General features: G+C 48.4%; 1 protein-coding gene across 2 annotated transcripts in view; it reads left to right on the top strand.

Annotated features, from left to right (window-relative positions):
* ADGRA3 (adhesion G protein-coupled receptor A3) overlaps positions 1-17,948 on the top strand; it is a 499,756-nt gene that overhangs the window by 441,713 nt on the left and 40,095 nt on the right. For both annotated transcript variants that reach the window (XM_078678405.1, XM_078678406.1), the window contains 2 exons: positions 3,343-3,467; positions 12,972-13,095. In XM_078678405.1, coding sequence (XP_078534531.1) covers positions 3,343-3,467; positions 12,972-13,095 — 249 coding nt within the window. The remainder of the gene's footprint in view (positions 1-3,342; positions 3,468-12,971; positions 13,096-17,948) is intronic.

Consider the following 17,948-nt stretch of genomic DNA (forward strand, 5'->3'; position numbering starts at 1 on the left):
CAAGAGTGGCTGCAACAGCAATGGTCACAAGCTACAGGAAGTTGGGAGGATCTAGTGGTTGTAACCCACAGGGTGCAGGAAGAAATAAAGTGGTGGACCAAAGAAAGGATAACCATAGGGAAACCTCTAACGCCACCGGACCCAACAGTGACCATCACCACAGACGCATCCCAGAAGGGATGGGGCGCACACATGAACAGGCTCAGAGTGAGGGGTCTGTGGAGCCCTACAGATGCGGTCAGGCACATCAATTACCTGGAGCTGAAAACAGTGTTGCTTGTCCTCAAAGCCTTTCAGAAGCACCTGCACAACAGGAGGGTGCTGATACAAACAGACAACACCACAACGATGTTTTACATCAACAAACAGAGGGGGAACTCGATCATTCCCTCTGTCAAGCTTGGCACAGGAAATCTGGAGATGGGCAATACCACTCGAAATAGACCTGCTAGCCATACACCTGCCAGGGAAGGACATTGTAGAAGCAGATTGGCTCAGCAGGCAGACTTCAGCATCCCACGAGTGGGAACTCAACATACAGGAAACGGAGAGACTATTCAGGAGGTGGGGCACTCCGACAATAGACCTGTTTGCAACACGCCGGAATGCAAAATGCCAATACTTTGCATCCAGGCAACCAGAGGCACTATCCCAGGGGAATGCCCTATGGATAAGCTGGTCAAAAACATTTGCCTACGCTTTTCCCCCGATACCACTGATCCCCAGGGTTCTCAACAAATGCATAACGAGCAACATGACGCTCATCCTGGTGACACCACAATGGGCCAGGCAGACCTGGTACTCACAGATAATGGAGATGGCGCAGCCCCCCCCCCCCCTCCTACCCCCCACAAGTTCTCAAAAGGTAGAGACCTACTCTCCATGGAAAACGGAGAAGTTCTACACCCAGAACCGGAGAGCCTCAACCTCTCAGCTTGGCTCCTGAGGACGTAGAGTTCGCACATCTAAAATTACCAGAGAGCACCCTGCGAGAGGCAAGAAGGCCCAGCACACGCAAGTGCTATGGGGAAAAATGGAAAAGATTCACTCAATGGTGCTGCAAGAAAAAACTCCATAGAAAGCTGACCAGGGAATCAACGGTGCTAAGATACCTCACGCACCTAATAAAGGCTAAGCGAAGCTCATCCTCGCTGAGGGTACACCTGCCAGCGATTGTGGCATACACAAGAGGAGAAACAGGGAGAAGCTTCTTTACATCTCAAGTCGTAAAAAGATTCCTGGAAGGGGCTAAAAGAATAGCGCCACCAAAAAGAATGCCGCCGCCGGCTTGGAACCTGAATGTGGTACTGACGGAGCTCATGAAACCACTTTTCGAACCCATCCACAAAGCATCACTGCAAATGCTGACAATGAAAGCGGCCTTTCTGGTAGCAATCACCTCGCTACGCAGGGTGACCGAACTACAGGCACTAACACTGCAGGAACCCTACATCCAGATACACAGTGACAGGGTCGTGATGAGAACAGACCCGCACTTCATGCCGAAGGTGGTGTCAAGGTTTCACATGAATCAGAGTATCCAGATTCCTAGCTTCTTCCAGAACCCCACGACAAGCGCTGAGATGGCGCTCCACACTCTAGACGCAGGAAGGGCAGTGATGCACTACATTGAAAGGACGAAGGGGCACAGGAAGACAAAACAGTTCTTCGTATCCTTCGTAAACAGTTACATGGGTAGACCAGTGACTAAGAACACCATAGCTCGATGGATCGCACAAACAATACAATTCTGCCACAAGCAAGAGGGCCAGGAGCTAACAGGAGGGGCGCACAGGCCCACTCGACCAGGAAGAAAGGAGCAACAATTGCCTTTCTGGCCAACACACCAATTCAGGACATATGCCTGGCGGCAACATGGGCTTCAGTGCACACGTTCACTAAGCACTATTCCGTGGATGTACAGATGAACAAGGAAGCAAAAGTGGGACAAAAAGTGCTTCAACATATATTCAACAACCAATGCTCATCTACCACCCAGCCGCCACAAAAGTAACAAAACCACTACAAAATCTATTCACAGCATAGTGAATCCAGAAAGATTCATGCTGCAAAACGAAAAGTTTCTTACCTGTTGGTGTAGTTTTGCAGCTTGAAGATCTTTCTGGATTCACTAGCGAACCCACCCGCCTCCGCCAGAAAGATGAGGCTGGGGAAGAAGGTGGAAACACATAGAAAAGAAAGCAAGTTGAAGCTGACAAGATACGTGAAAGAATAAAAAATAAAAAAAACAGGATTAACAAACATAGCCATGGACTTACTACAAACACAGGAAAAAGAGACAGAAAAAAAGAATCCGAAGATGTCGCCCAAGGGTGGGAGCTTCCGCCGGAAGCACGCCGACGTCACCAAAGGTACATCAAATGGTGGGACGTCGACGCCCACCTGGGCTACAAAAAAAAAAAGGACTACGATTCCGGACCCAACCACCAGATTGCGGAATATGCACAGCATAGTGAATCCAGAAAGATCTTCAAGCTGCAAAACTACACCGACAGGTAAGAAACATTTCGCTCTACATTGCTTGTAGGCACTTGCCACCCTTCAAATCGATTCCATGCTTTGTTTTCTTTGTTTCCTTTGTCTAGGCATCAGGCGGGCTGATGGAGGCAGCAAGTAGTGCCCCACCTTCAGCCACGAGCAGCACATCATGCTGCCAATAGAGGTGAAACACTTCCTATTTTTAATTTGACCCAGGAAAATCACCATGCTTTGGAGAGCTTTTGGGAGCTCAGACCAGAGGGCAGGCGCTGTTCATTTTTCTCTAGCAAAAAACAGGGCTGTTTTCATCAGAAATCTTGGTGGTTGTAACTATCTTATAAAGTATTTGTGTTCAGTGATGGCAGATCGAGGAATGCATTTATGGACAAGGGGAAAATATAACAATTTTATTTAGAGGAGATAGACCAGCATTGGCAAATCCAGTAGGTCTAGCTTATAACTGGAAATGCAAATGAGGCCTATTGAGTTTGCCAGTGCTTGTTTTTGTATGCAGCTGAAACACCAGGTTACTAAAAATGTGTCCTTGTTTACCTTCTTCAACATTGCTTCCTGATTTGCCATGTTCTGTCAGCGGAACCAATACCTAACATCTCATTTGTTCACATTCCTACTTCACCACTAGGTCACTATAAGTGCAGACAACACAGTTGTAGGACAGCATTAAGACGCCGTGAGGTGAAAAATGTATGTTTGTCTCCTAAAAAACGTTTTGGGCATTAGCACTTTTGTCTAAGCCTCGCAGCCCGGTAAGACCTCTAACAGCACTTCACCTTACGAGCTTGAGGAAAATGACTACATTTTTGTACTCACTTCTTTCCATAGGATCTCTCCGGATCAGAACTGTACACCCAGACAGCCAGTCTTTTACACCCGGTGGTGTACGCAACGGCAGTGGTCCTACTTTTGTGTCTTTTAACAATCATTGTCAGCTATGTTTATCATCACAGGTAAGACGAGGCGATGAATAAGCAATAATTACCTGCACTGATATCTGGTGTAACATTTTCCTCCTTACACAGAGATACGGCTGCATGAGCATCACTTGCATCAAATGAGGAACACACTGGCAATTTGTTGGTGACCTAGTTATGTATTTTGTCAATAGTTTGTCCCATGCTCAAAGAATCCATTGATATGTAGATTACACGTTAAGTAAATTTACATAGTAAATAACTCCTCGTTGGCATGGGAGCAGAGCATTCTTTCTATCCATTTCGTTAATTGTTTTCCTCCCACCATCACCCTGTGCCTTTGAACGTGTAAGACTAAATTTGTCCCGTCTTTGAACTAATGCACATCCCTCATTGGAACGAAAGTCATGTTGGCAGCTGTGCTGCAACTTCAACGGTTATATATGGGACACTTCGTCAATACACAGTGAGGGTGATGTGCCAAAACAGGTCAAAGTGGAAACCAGTCACATGCCTTTTTCTTTTAATACATTTGCAAGTCAAGTAGATTGTCAGTGGCCTCCAGGAATTAATCTGGACTTTTGTATCTGAATCATGGCAAATTGCTACTACTGAACAAATAAAGCATGCACACTTCCATGCAAAATGATACTGGGGTATTCAACTAAGGTTCTTCATAGTGCCAAATAAGGACGCGAGCCCAGCACTCGGGAGGAGTGCACTGGGCACAGTGCATTTGCGAGATGGAATTTGCACATTGGTGTGTTTGTTCCCTAATAAGAGTCTAGTACCTGCAAGAAACCATGAGTGCACTTTGGCCTGCAATTTTTGTATTAGGGTTAATGGTAAATGCTGATGTAGGACTATGAAGCCGAAGAGCAGCTCTTAGTGGGACAGGAATGCACACATAAATGGCCACTTATTTATGCTAGATACTGGATCTTCGGTAGACATTCAGAATCTAATAAGATGGAATAAAAAATGGATGTCTCTCCTGCGCTTTTGAATCGTGCTTTTGTGGCGTTTACTAAATGTGAAATTACAAGCATACACCAGATTCCTTAGGTGCTCTGCAGTTAGTATTCAATGCTTTAGGGTGAGACTAAGCCTGAATTGTATTGTGGGCTCTTGGTAGAAAAACTTATTACACCCAATAGTTAAATGAGAAATAGGTCTGTACTTGGTATAATTTGAAGTAAGACTTATGCTTACTAGAATGCAGGCGAGGAGACAAAACCATGGGCAAAATTAATTGCGGGTTGTAAATTAAATTAGGAATTGAAAGATCCTAGAAACCAATATCACAATGCAGCATGTTTCCTCTTTGATCAGGGTCTGGTTTTCGAAGTACTAACTATTAGGTGGTCTTGGTATGAACACAAGTATGTATTTTTTGGTATTCCTGAAGCGTGAACCTGGCTGGCTATGCTACCTAGCGCTGTTCAAGTGGGCAAGTCCCAGCGGGATATGTATGGGGGTTGACAGACAGAGTAAATAGTGCTAGTGGAAATGGTGAGAAGTCAGCCTATCTGACCTAGAGTTCCATGAAGAAGGACATTTTCTGTTTATTCCTGAAATGTATGAGGGTTTGAGCTGTTGTAATGTCCGAGAGAATGTTGTTCCTGATCCTGTGTCCATAAGTTACAAATACTTTATTTTCTTCTTTTTTCCTTCCTGTGGTGTTTAATCTGCGATCTGCTGAAGTCATAGCTCCTCCTCTAGCACTAACCTCCAGATATTTTTAGTTTATGAATCTTTTCTGGAGTCACATGCTGTGCATTATTCTGCTATCTAGTGGTTGGGTCTGGAATTGTTGTTTGAGTCTTTTCTTTTTTTAAATGTTGTTGTTGAGTCATCGTTTATTTTGTCCCTTGTTTCTCCTTCAATGGCATCGTATGTACACACTGGAAACCCCTCAACACTGTCGAGGGGCCGCTCTAGAGGCACAAAGGAATTTCTTTTTTGTCAGAAGGCCTTGTAGCCAGATACCATCAGATTTCGGAGGAACACAGAACACTGAAGAAAAACAAAGACTTAGTGAGCATTTTGGGCCTTCAAAAACCAGGTCGGCCATGTGCGTCTTTCAATGACCAAGTGCTATGTAGCACACTCCACTTATTTTTTGGCCCAACTGTCACCCAAAGTGCACGCAATAGGACAGTAACAACATCTGCAACCTTTGCCTCTTAAAAGAGCACAGGTCGGAAGGGTGCACTGCATGCACTGAGTTTCTTCTCAAAACAGTCGAGACGAGAGCTAAGCAGAGGTGGGCACTCTACAATATACCTTTGTCCCATAGGAGGAAAACCCTCAGAGTTGGCATCGCTGCCGAAATGTGGAGCAAGCGTGTAGGAGAAAGGTTTCGACATGGACGCCAAAGAAAAGATAAGAAATTGGAAACATCAAACATAAAGCTCTAAACGTAGAGAGAAAAAGACGGCTCTTCTTAGCTGAAATAGAGGCCTTGATGAGAAGAACTAGAGAGTTAGACGACTGTTAAGAGAAGCAACATTCCTTGGGAAGGGCCCAACACCGAAACCGATAAGATTGCCCTTTACATGGACGATGTACTCATCTATTTAGCAGACCCCGCCCGATCAGGCCCCCATTTTCTCCACATTTTACAGTACTTTGAACGGACATCGGTCCTCAGGCTAAACCCTGACAAATCGGTCCTGGTCCCCCTTCACTTTTCCCGAGAGTGCTTTGATTGGCAGACTACCATGCCACTCCGCTGCCTATCGTTCAAGTACTTTGGGGATATGGGTGTCTCTACTCCCCGAGCTCAGCTGGGCTCTTAACGTTACTCGCCTAGTGTAGAGGGCAGACCTTCAGAAGTGGCAAACACTGCCTCTGAATCCCTTGGGGAGGATTGCCCTCTTTAAAATGATGATTCTTCCCCGGTTCCTTTACATACTCCAGAACACCCCCCTCTGGTTCCCCAGGACTTGGTTTCACGAATTGGATACTTTAGCTACTAAATTCCTCTGGGGGAAAAGGTAGAGTCAGAATAGCGATGGACGTCTGCAAGATACCCTCATTTGACGGGGGCCTTGGGATGACCCACTTATACCTATCCTATCTTGCCGCGCGCTTGCCTGCCATTCACGATGATTGGTTTAATGGGGGATGGTCTGACCCAGCATACAGGCTTGAGCTGAGTGATTTGAGTCTGAACAAGGTCCAATCTATGCTGTATGTGGATCCTATCCAGTCCCAAATGCCGGAGGTGACACGCTCCGCGCTGCTGGCCTAGCGGGCAGCGTTGCGACACACCAAATGGACACAGACACTGACCCAAGGCACACCCCTGTGGCAGGGGACCTGGCTTAGGGAGGTTTCTGGACTGCAGGGCTTCCGTTCCTGGGACCTCATAGGAATTTCACAACTGGGTGACGTGTGGGTGGGGGATATCATGCACTCCTTTAAAGACCTCAAAACCCGACTCTCCCTCCATCAGTCGGAGTTCTACAAATATCTACAACTGTGACATGCTCTTCAGGCACACCTCATAACAGGCACACAGCTTCCTGCCCATAGCCCGCCTGAGGCGCAGATTATGTTTGGGGACCTGGGGAAGGGTGGCATCTGCCCCGCATCTACCGTACGCTGATCAATAATACCCCTACTTCCCTAAATCGATTACGTGCTCAATGTGAGGAATGGGTAGGCAATCTGGAGGAGGAAGACTGGCGTGATGCCCTTATGGCCCCCAGGACGGTCACCACCTCCGCTAGGCTGCATATGATACAACTTTATTATTAGCATGCACCTTACCTCACCCCTGTACGCCTTCTTCGAGCAGGGTTTACCCGACCTCTGGCTGCACCAGATGTGGCCACAACCCGGCTGAATTTATCCATATGGTATGGGCTTGTCCTCGCTTGGCGCGGTTCTGGGGAATGTTAAGGAAGAACTCACTGAAATATTGGGGTGGAACGTCCCGCACGACACGGAACACACTATCTTGGGCATTACTGACGTGCTGGATGGGTCCAGGAATGACAAATCGTTTTTTACTACAACAATGGTGGTGGCTAAAAGGGACATAGCGGCCTTATGGAAAAGCCCTGAACCCCCTTGTGTCAGACGCTGGCAGACCGGGGTTGACTGGTGTGCCACGCAAGAAAAAACTATGTATGAAGCACGTGGGTGTCCTAAGAAGTATCAGAAGATTTGGGGAGGAAGTGGTTAGGGGAATGGTCTAGTCTCCAGGGGATTGTCCTAACCCATGCAGTTTTATTACTCATATTCAGTGAATGGGCCACGCAGGTCACTGTTGGTACTCCTGGTCTTCATGGTGTTGTGATGTATGGCTGGTGTCTCTTTGTCAAATCAATAAAAATGTGTTTATTAAAAAAAAGAGATGCAACATTCCTTTAAAAACTCCAGAAGAGAAAGACACTGAACAAGAAGTGACGTACGTAGAACCACTGGTTAAACCCCAACCACAGGTAAAGGTCGAGGAAGAATTTTCCAGTTTGAGGCTGAGAAAAGACTGATTGAGCAAAACTCCTCCTCTGTAGGGTAGACTAAATAGGAATGGCACAACCTGTATGCAAATTTGCCAGGAGAAGAGGTAGATTCATAGTTATCCAGCCTTTCACCACCTGTCAAAATCAGTCTGTACTGTTCATATAAAGAAGGCAGCAGACACCTCCGGTGTTCAGCTACAAAAGAGCAGTCTGAATCATGTTTTCTGCTGGAACTCTGGTACCTGTTCAAAAAGGAAATCCGTTCCTGTCCGTGTTACTCAGTGTCTTGAACCAGCGTTGAAAGGCATTTAAAGAACCTGCGACATCCAAAGCAGTCACACCGACAGTGCAGAAAAATACAGGCACTCTACTAGGGGCCTTCAACTCTTTACCCTCCTACATCAAGGGCAGCACTCGCTCCCACCTCAAATTGATCGTCTGCATGCAGACAAGGAGAGTAAGCGGGTGGACATGGTTGAATGGAAGATGAAGTTCGCAGCAGCAAATAATTGTTGCATTACAAATTCAAACGCACTGTTAAACAGATGCTCACACCAACATTGCGACAAGGTCAAAGACCCCATGCAGCATCTGCCAGATGAGTACAAAAAGAGTGGTCCAAAGGGCTAGATTATGGCCAACACTTGCCTCATATTGGTGCTTGATGCGGCAGACACTGCCATCAGGTGACTGTGAGCAATCACATTGCTCAGGAGACATGCCTGGCTGAAGGCATTGCATTTTAAACAAGAGGTGCATGCTTCAGTGATCAACATTCCTTTCATCAGGGATGCTTTCTTTGGAAACACAGTGAAAGAAACGCGTAGTGCTGTAAAACGGATAATGAGATGGGGAAGACAATAGGGGCTCTGCAATAAAAAGGGCATTTTTGGGGAGGTATGGCCCAATGGAAGAGAGCTCTACAAGAGGAGGGATGTAACCATCAACAGTGTACTCATCTTTTACAGCGCAAAGTGGTGATTCAACTACACCACCACAGTGTCAGTATGGCTTACCCTCACAGCACACCTATTGTGGGCGAGTCAGAGGAGGATTAACGGCCCGAAGTGGGGTGGATCCTCCAGCAAGTGTCTTTGCAGCAGATTCCTTCTTATGCTAATTGCAGTATGAGGATAGATAAGGAATGTAACAAAATCACCTTTGTCAGATGGATACTAAATCTGATCCATCACAGTCACTGCATAGAATTATTAAACATGTCACCAACAAAAAGATCATGAGCAAAGGGGATCAGCAATGAAGTAAAGTTGCACCTGGGACAAAGAGGTCAAAAACACTTGAGCAAGAAGTCAACAGAATATGTATACCACCAAAGAAAAAAGCAAGGAGTCTATTCCATATATTTCCTTGTACCAAAGCTGTACAATACACCAAGGCCCATAGCCTCAACAGACCTACAAAGGCGCAAACATTTGAAATGACCACACTGCAAGACCTCAAAAATTCCTTTTTGCACACCACCATGAATGTGGGACACTGAAAAGGTTTTTTGTTGGCAAGTTACATTATCAGTTTAGGGTACCACCTTTTGGGATAAGGTCTGGACCAAGGGTTTTCACAAAGTGTCCAGCAGCAGTAGCAATGCATCCGTGAAGAAAAGAAATGCATGTTTATCCCTATTTAGATGACTGTCTGGTGAAGGTGAGATTGTTGAAACCGTGCCTGGGAACATAAAGCTGTGATGGGAACTCTTCACAAGCTAGGAGTCTCACTTAACCTTGGAAAAAGCATCCCAAAACCTAGAAATGGAAGGAGTTTCTTGGGGACTGTACTACACACAACACAGTAAAAGGCAAGGCTTTTCCTGTACCTATAATAGTCCAGGCACTTGCAGAGCAAGCTCGCCTCTTCCAGAAGGGCAATGTCTGACAGTGAGAACCATGGGGAAAATTATTGGCTCCATGGCATCATGCATTTCCTTAATACCCAGATGAGGCTGCACATGAGTCTACTCCAGGAATGGCTGCCGCAGCAATGGCCGCTAGTATCTGGGAGGATCTAGTGATTAGCGAACAGAGCATAGAAGGCGATAGCTCCTCCTCTAGCGGTGGAATACAAACAACATCACAGTGGGCAGACAGTTCAAACTACCAATTTCCCTCAGTAACCATTACAACAGACTCATTCCTCTCCGGGTTGGGAGCTCACATGGAGAGATTGAGTATTTGGGGGATCTATGAAGTCCGAACAAGGAATACAGACCACAGAAGCAGACAGACCAATCAGACAAAGAAACACCACACACGAGTGGGAGTTAAACCTTTTTTTAAAGGTGGGGCACACCACACACATTATTTGTTTGCAATCCAGAAAAATGGAAAATGTTATTGCTTCACCTCCACATACCCCTATCTCAGGACGTTAGCAAATGCCCTGTCAATAGAATGGTGTGGGATTTTTATGTACACTTTTCCTCCAATCCCAATCATGCCATGTATTGTAAATAAATGCAAACCAGCACACAAGACTAACCTCAGTAGCCCCTCAGTGGGCTAGATAGACATTGTTCATAGAGCTAGTGTAAATGGCACACAATTGAGTGATAAAGCTCTCACCACATCACAACTTCCTAACACAGGAAGGTCAGATATTCCATCCGGAACTAGCTAACTTGATCTTGGCAGCCACATTCCCGAGATCCCTTAGACCTGCTTCCAAGGACCATGGAGGTTCTTAAGGAAGCCCGGTGGCTAACCATCAGAAAGGTTTACACTGGCAAGTAATTAGACTATTTGCAAGCATTCCTCCTATCCCCTTTTGTGTGAATGACACTGCCAAGTGGAACAGATTCATATGGTGGCAAGGAAAGGCCTTCGGAGAAGCTGGACACAGGAGACTACAGTGATCATGTACCCAGGTCATTTATTAGATGCAAAGCTGTCATGCATTTCACCTAAGGTGCACTTGGCGGGCATAGTGGCATATAAAAGAGGAGTAATAGGAAGAAGTTTTCTTCACCACGCCAGTCATAAAACGGTTCCTGGAAGGAGTAAAAAGGATAACCCTCTCCGCCTCCAAGGCAGCACCTATGTGGAATCTCAACCTAGTTCTGATGCAACTTATAAGAGCACCTTTTTAATCCATGCATATTGCCGAACTAGATATCCAGCCCTGAAACCCGTTTTCCTAGTTGCTTTCACATCATTAAGGAGAGTTAGTGGAAATCAGGCCCTTACAACACAGAAGCCATGTCTACAAATACACAAGTAAAAGTAGTGATGTGAACAAATCCACAGTTTATTTGAAAAGTGTTATTGCATTTTCATATTAAGCAAGCTATACACCTACCTGCATTATTCCAACAACCCAAAACACAGGCTGAGAGAGCTGCACATACACTGGATGTGGGTAAGGCAATCATAAATTACTTAAAGACAAAATAAATCAATTTTAAATTTTCTTTGCACACGCAGACAAGGCTTCCCAGTTACAAAAGGTAATAATTCAAGACTTTCACAAAACCGCACGAGAGACAAAGGGCCCATTCAAAAAGGAAGAAGGGGAGCAACACTTGCCATCCTATCAAATATTAAATCACACCTTCATGGCAGCCACATAGTCTTCCGTACACACCTCCAAAACACTTTACTGTGTGTACATTCAAGCCAATAAGGAGCTTCAGGTGGAGAAGTGTTAAAACAGTTTGCAGTTTAACCATGGCAATCCCAGCATCCCAAGTGAAGGGGATACAACTACGAAATCAATGCACAGCATGTAAGTCCTGAAAAGATTAATGCTGAAAAATTAAAAGGTTACTTACTGGTAGCAGGCGTTTTGCAGTTGGAAGAATTTTCTGGATTAACATGCAACGCTCCCTCCTCCCCAGACAAGGGGACTTTCCAGATGAAGAAAAAATAATCTACAAGTAGGAGAAACCATACGGGGGGGGGAGAGAGTAAGAAGCTACTGATGGCGACTGTGTCAAGAGGGCTTCCGGGGATTACGCCTGATGTCATTTAAGGATGGGCCAAGACTCTAAATAGTTGATGACTTGATGCAGCCGAGGACAAAGAAAAAAACAAGTGATAAAAGACTGAATGGCTTATAAACAGCAATTCCGGACCCACCGATATCGGAATAATGTGCTGAATGAGAATTTATTAAATTCTTAAAACTGCAAAACTGTAACCAGTAACTAACTATTATGTTTGTTAGCTAGATAGACAGGTCTTATAGGAGGGCCTTGTTAGTGCTGCAGCTGATCTTAAAGATGACCCCTTCAGGGGAGCCTGTGTAGATCCCTTGGTGTGACGGTAATGTGGGAGAGTACTCAGCCCCTTGATGAGCCGTTCTGCTGTGTGAAGTGATGCCTTTCATAGGAGCAAGGTAGAGCAGTGCCTCTATTTAGATGGGAGAGGACTAGGGTTTGAACTGTCATTCTGAAGTGTTCTCCTGGGAGAAAAGGTTCATTTATTCAGGAGAGAGTTGTAACCAGGCTGTTTTGTTATTTTTGACCATGTTGTTTGAGAGGTTTAAGTCATAAAAAAAGAATTTGGGAGATTTGGCCTGTTCTGTCAATTCTGGTGTAATGAAGCCCAAGTTGGAAAGTCATGTCTGAATCCAAGAATATTTGGTTTTCTTGGCAAACAGGAGTACCGTCTTTATGGGGTTTAGCATCAGCATGTTTGAATTTATTCGAGGCAGGCTTTGAGTTTCTGTATGTCATTGATTGAGGAGAATTTGAGATCGAGATTAAAGTGTTAATCCTATTTAAATGGAGTACAAGGGATAATGTTGGTAAGGCACACAACTGTCTGCAGTTTTTAAAACCACACATATAAACAGCAAAAGATCAGCTGTTCATGGAGGCAACATTTTATTCTCACTCCCTGGAGTCTGTATTTGATTTTCTGTGTGCTTTGCTTGTATTTTTAACATTTGTACCATTCCATCTTTAAATACTAGTTTTGTGATTGCTACATATTAATGAAAGTGAAGCTCTCGCCAAAGTCTAGGAATGACATGGTTGTTATTGCTTTTGTTGTAGAAAGGAAATGTAGCAGTATTCCATAAATGATACATTTCTGTGTTTATTTTTTTCCAGATTGATCAGGATTAGTCTTAAAAGTTGGCACATGTTGGTCAACCTTTCCTTTCATATTTTCCTGACCTGTGTCGTGTTTGTCAGCGGTGTGACTCAAGTCAAGCACAGTAGCGTCTGCCAAGCTGTAAGTGATGAATTTGAAATAATGCATACAATTATGAAAGGTCAATTTGGCAAAAAGTGTGTAACCGGGGTATTAATTTTGGCAAATGTGCTGCAATTAACAGAAAATCAATGAATGTGTTTTTCAGTGTGATATATATATATATATATATATATATATATATATGTATGTATATACTCTACTGTGATCATTCAGCATTATGTCTGTGGTGTGGATTGTTTGTTATGCCGGCTTAGTGCTTAAAATGTTACATTTTTCAAGACTGTTTTAAAACTCAGAGTTCTGATTTTGGAAACATGTTGTGCGCTATATACTAAGTCCTGGTACTGATTAGTGATACTAACATACAATCCAGTTTTTTTTTACCAAATATGAAAGCTTTTCAAAATGATGGTGCAATATATATTTAATTGCTTTCCACACATGCATATAGTGTTCTGTGCCTTGAATAGAGTGCTCTGTGGCATACATGTGAGATCTGAAATAAACAGGTTAGTATTAGATTCCTTACCTTAGAATATCCCCAGGCGTCAGACTGGATCCGGAAACGTTTGCGTAGCAGTACCCTTGCGCGTCGGTAGGCGTCGTCTGCGGCTCCGCGTCCGTCGTGGGCGCCGGGATGACGTCGCCGGAGTACTTAGAAGCCGCCCTCGCGCGCCGACGTCAGTTCTTTTTTTTTATCGCGCCAGCAAGCGCCGATCCGGAAAAAGTGGTACCCTTAGTCAATTTTTGACTAAACTTTTTCGATCATTTTTTATCTATTTCGAAGTCTGTACGACTCCGACGGTGCCCGTAGGGATGCCCGGGTTCAAACCCTGGGCCAACTGCGACCGACTGATGTCGGTTACCGACCCCCATCGCCGGTGTCTTCATTGCCTAGGCCTCGACAACTACGACAAGGCCTGCTCCGTCTGTCGAGCCCTGACGTCTAAGGCTAGGCGGGAGCGGTCCCGCAAGCGGCTCGAGCTCCGGTAGTCGGCCCGCACCGCGCGAGGTCCCGGGCCGCGAGGAGGTTAAGGGACCGGTCGCGGGGTCAGAGCCACCATGACTCCGGGAGTCGTCCACGGTCTTCGGGCTCCTCAGGTAAGCACAAGAAGTCGAAGAGACGTCATCGCTCTTCCGACTCCCCCGAAGCTCGCGCGACGCGGCTGGGGGTTTGGGCGACACCGTCCGCCGGAGCCGCGGGCGTCGCGGCCTGCTTCATACCAGACGGTCCCTGGGCAGCACACGACCCGGAGGAGACCGAGGCCTTCCTCACAGCCAAGAGGTCGCTCACTCCTCCGTCGGGCTCCACGGCGCCTTCGGGCTCTGCGGCCCCGACTGGGATTCCCAGCTAGTCAGGTGCTTCGGCCCCGACGCCAGCGGGTGCTTTGGTCCCGACGCCGCCGGTGACTTCGGTCCCGGCGCCGCAGGCTCTCGCAGGATCGGGATCCGGGTCGGCCCCCAGGGTGTCGCCCCCTGCGCCGCCACCGATCTCTCCCTCGATTCGGGTCCGGCGCCGTATCCGACGCCGCTAGGAGATTTCTACTTTTATGACCCGGCCCCATCCTTTGGTCCTGAGTCTCAGGAGATGGGTGGTGAGGGAGATTGGGAGGGGTCTGAAGACCCTCTTTTATCAGGACTGGAGAGGTGAGCTAGGGGACGCCAGTGGTCTGGACACCTCGCCGGACACTGGTTTGGTCTCCCCTCCTACCGTGGCTACGGAGGAGGGGGGCTCCTTATAGTGTGGTGTTGACGCGGGCAGCCAAGGCCTTGGGCCTGGAGCTCCCCGTCGCGGCCGTGAGGACTAACCTCCTCACTGAGGTCCTTAAACCGCAGGCACAGCCTCTGCTGCTGTTTAATGAGGCCTTGTCTGACGTTCTTCTGGGCACTTGGTCCAGGCCCGCTATAGGTCAGCCTGTAGATAGGAACGTGGCCAGACGCCACCGCCCGGCTCCGGGTGACCCTGCTTTCCTGTCCACCCACCCCACTCCCGAGAGCCTGGTCATTTAGGCCTCTAACTCCCAGACCGCATTCCCGACGGCTCCCCCTGATCGGGAATCCAAGAGGTATGAGCAGTACGGGAAGAAAGTATTCTCCTCCCTGAGTTTGGGATTGCGGTCAGTCAACACCGCATGCCTCTTGGGCTGCTACACCCACTCTCTGTGGGACTCAGTCGCGGATGTGCTGCCACAATGTCCGGAGGAGGTCCGGAATAAACTCACCCAAGCCCTTGCGGAGGGTCGAGATGCGGCACGGTACTCCATCCGGTGTGGGCTGGATACCACAGACTTACTGGGCAGAACGATGGCAACGACGGTGGCGCTTCGTCGCCACGCCTGGTTGAGGTCCGCCAACTTCTCGGCTGATGTCCAGAACACTCTTATGGACATGCCGTTTGATGGCCGTCGCCTCTTTGGTGACAAAGCAGACCATGCGCTTTAGCGCTTTAAGGACTCGAGGGCTACGGCCAAGTCCTTGGGCCTCTCGGCCCCGCACCAGCCATCGGCTGCCTTTCGCTCCTTTCGTGTACAAGGAAGGGGCGACCCCACACGCACAGCCAGCCACGGACCGCAGACTACCGTCCAGCGCGGTGGCGTACGTGGAAACTGCCGTGGCGGCGGTCGGGGACAACGTCGCGGCCAGTCCACACCTGTCCCTGCAGAATCTGCCTCAAAACCTTCCTAGTCCGAGCTTTCAGGCCCATGTGACGCCAGTGGGGGGTCAGGGTTCGCCATCACCACCTCCACTGCCGCACTGTTACATCGGACAGGTGGGTGCTGCAAATCGTCCGAAGGGGCTACTCCCTCCCCTTCGAGGCGACCCCTCCAGCCATGGCACCGCAGTACCACCGTGTGTCGGGGGATCACTTGCGCTTCTCTGCGAGGAGGTTACGGCCCTCTTAGCCAAGGGGGCCATCGAGCGCGTTCCTGGGCCAGAAGTAGGGTGTGGTTGTTACTCCCACTACTTTCTGAAGGGCAAAGGGGGCCTACGCCCTATCTTAGACCTGCGGAACGTCAACGGCTTCCTCCGGCAGGAGAAGTTCAAGATGCTGACACTAGCTCAGGTCCTAGCTGCCCTGGACCCAGGAGACTGGATGGTAGCGTTGGACTTGCAGGACGCTTATTTTCATATCCCCGTCCTGCCGGCCCACCGGCGTTACCTGCGGTTCACGGTAGGCCATGAGCACTTTCAGTTTACCGTGCTTCCCTTCGGCCTTACCAGTGCCCCACGGGTGTTCACGAAAGTGATGGCGGTGGTTGCAGCTCATCTGCGCAGGTTAGGGATTTCAGTCTTCTGTGGAAAACCTCGACGACTGGTTGTTGAAGGCGGGCTCGCCCAGACAGTCGTCAGCCATCTCCAGACTACGGCCGACCTCCTGCACCTGCTTGGGTTCTCCATCAATGTGCCGAAGTCACACCTGTGTCCCTCTCAGAAGCTCCTCTTCATCGGAGCGGTTCTAGACTCAGCGCAGTTTCGGGTTTATCCTCCCGAACAGCGGTTTCGGGATATTCAGGCTCTGATTCCGATCTTTCAGCCGTTATCCCGAGTCTCGGTCAGGTTGACACTGCGGCTTCTGGGGCTGATGGCCTCCTGCATCCTTCTGGTGCATCACGCCAGGTGGCGGATGCGGGCTCTGCAGTGGGACCTGAAGTTTCAGTGGGCCCAGCATTAGGGCAACTTGTCTGACCATGTCTTGATCCTCGGAGGGCACTGCAAAACAGTTGCAGTGGTGGCTCACGGACCGCGATTGGGTCAGCGGCAGATCCCTCTCCCTACCCCAAGCGGAGCACGTAGTGGCGTCCCTCCAGGGCTGGGGGGGGCCACATGGGAGAGGTGGAGATCAGAGGCTCTCCGGCGGAGTCCCGGCTCCATTTCAACCTTCTGGTGCTGCGGGCGATCCGACTTGCACTGAAGGCATTCCTCCCCTCTGTCCGGGGGAGTTATAGTGCAGGTGTTCACAGACAACACCACCGCCATGTGGTACTGCAACAAACAGGGCGGGGTGGGGTCGTGGACCCTATGCCAGGAGGCTCTGCACCTTTGGCAGTGGCTGGAACATCAGGGCGTGACCCTGGTGGTTCAACCCCTGGCAGGGTCCCTGAACGCCAGGGCGGACGAAATCAGACATCGATGCATGATGGATCACGAATGGCGTCTGAACTTGGACGTGGCACAAGGCCTCTTTCTGCAGTGGGGAGAGCCTTGGTTAGATCTATTCGCCACCGAAGAGAACGCGCAATGTCATCAGTTCTGCGCGTTGGAATTACCAAGGCGGCACTCGCTCGGCGACGCTTTTCGTCGCGTATGGAGCTGCGGTCTGTTGTACGCCTTTCCGCCTATACCACTTCTGCCCAGAGTGCTGAAGAAGATCAGGCGCGACCGGGCCCAAGTTATCCTTGTGGCTCCGGACTGGGCACGAAGATACTGGTATCCCGAGCTACTCAGTATGTCTGTCGATCCCCCGATTCGTCTGCCTCTTCAGGAGGACCTTCTGTCGCAGCAGCAGGGGACGGTCCTCCACCCGAACCTGTCCAGTCTCCACCTCCATGCTTTGAGATTGAGCGGCGACAGTTGTACTGTGATTCTGGCAGCCAGGCGTCCCTCCACAAAGTCGGTATACGCCTGCAGGTGGAACAAATTTGTGGCATGGTGCACAGCAAAGGCTGTGGATCCTCTCTCTGCACCCCTTTCTGAGGTTCTCCTGTTCCTTCGTTCTCTTGCCCAGCAGGGCTCTGCTCTGGGCACTATCAAGGGTTACCTTTCTGCCCTTTCCGCCTACTTAATGCTACCTGATCAGCCTTCTTTATTCAAGTCCCCGATTGTAAATAGGTTCTTGAAGGGCATCACTCATATGTTCCGCCCTGTTCCTT

The sequence above is a fragment of the Lissotriton helveticus genome, chromosome 2_2 (genome assembly GCF_964261635.1).
Source record: "Lissotriton helveticus chromosome 2_2, aLisHel1.1, whole genome shotgun sequence".
NCBI classification, from domain to species: domain Eukaryota; kingdom Metazoa; phylum Chordata; class Amphibia; order Caudata; family Salamandridae; genus Lissotriton; species Lissotriton helveticus.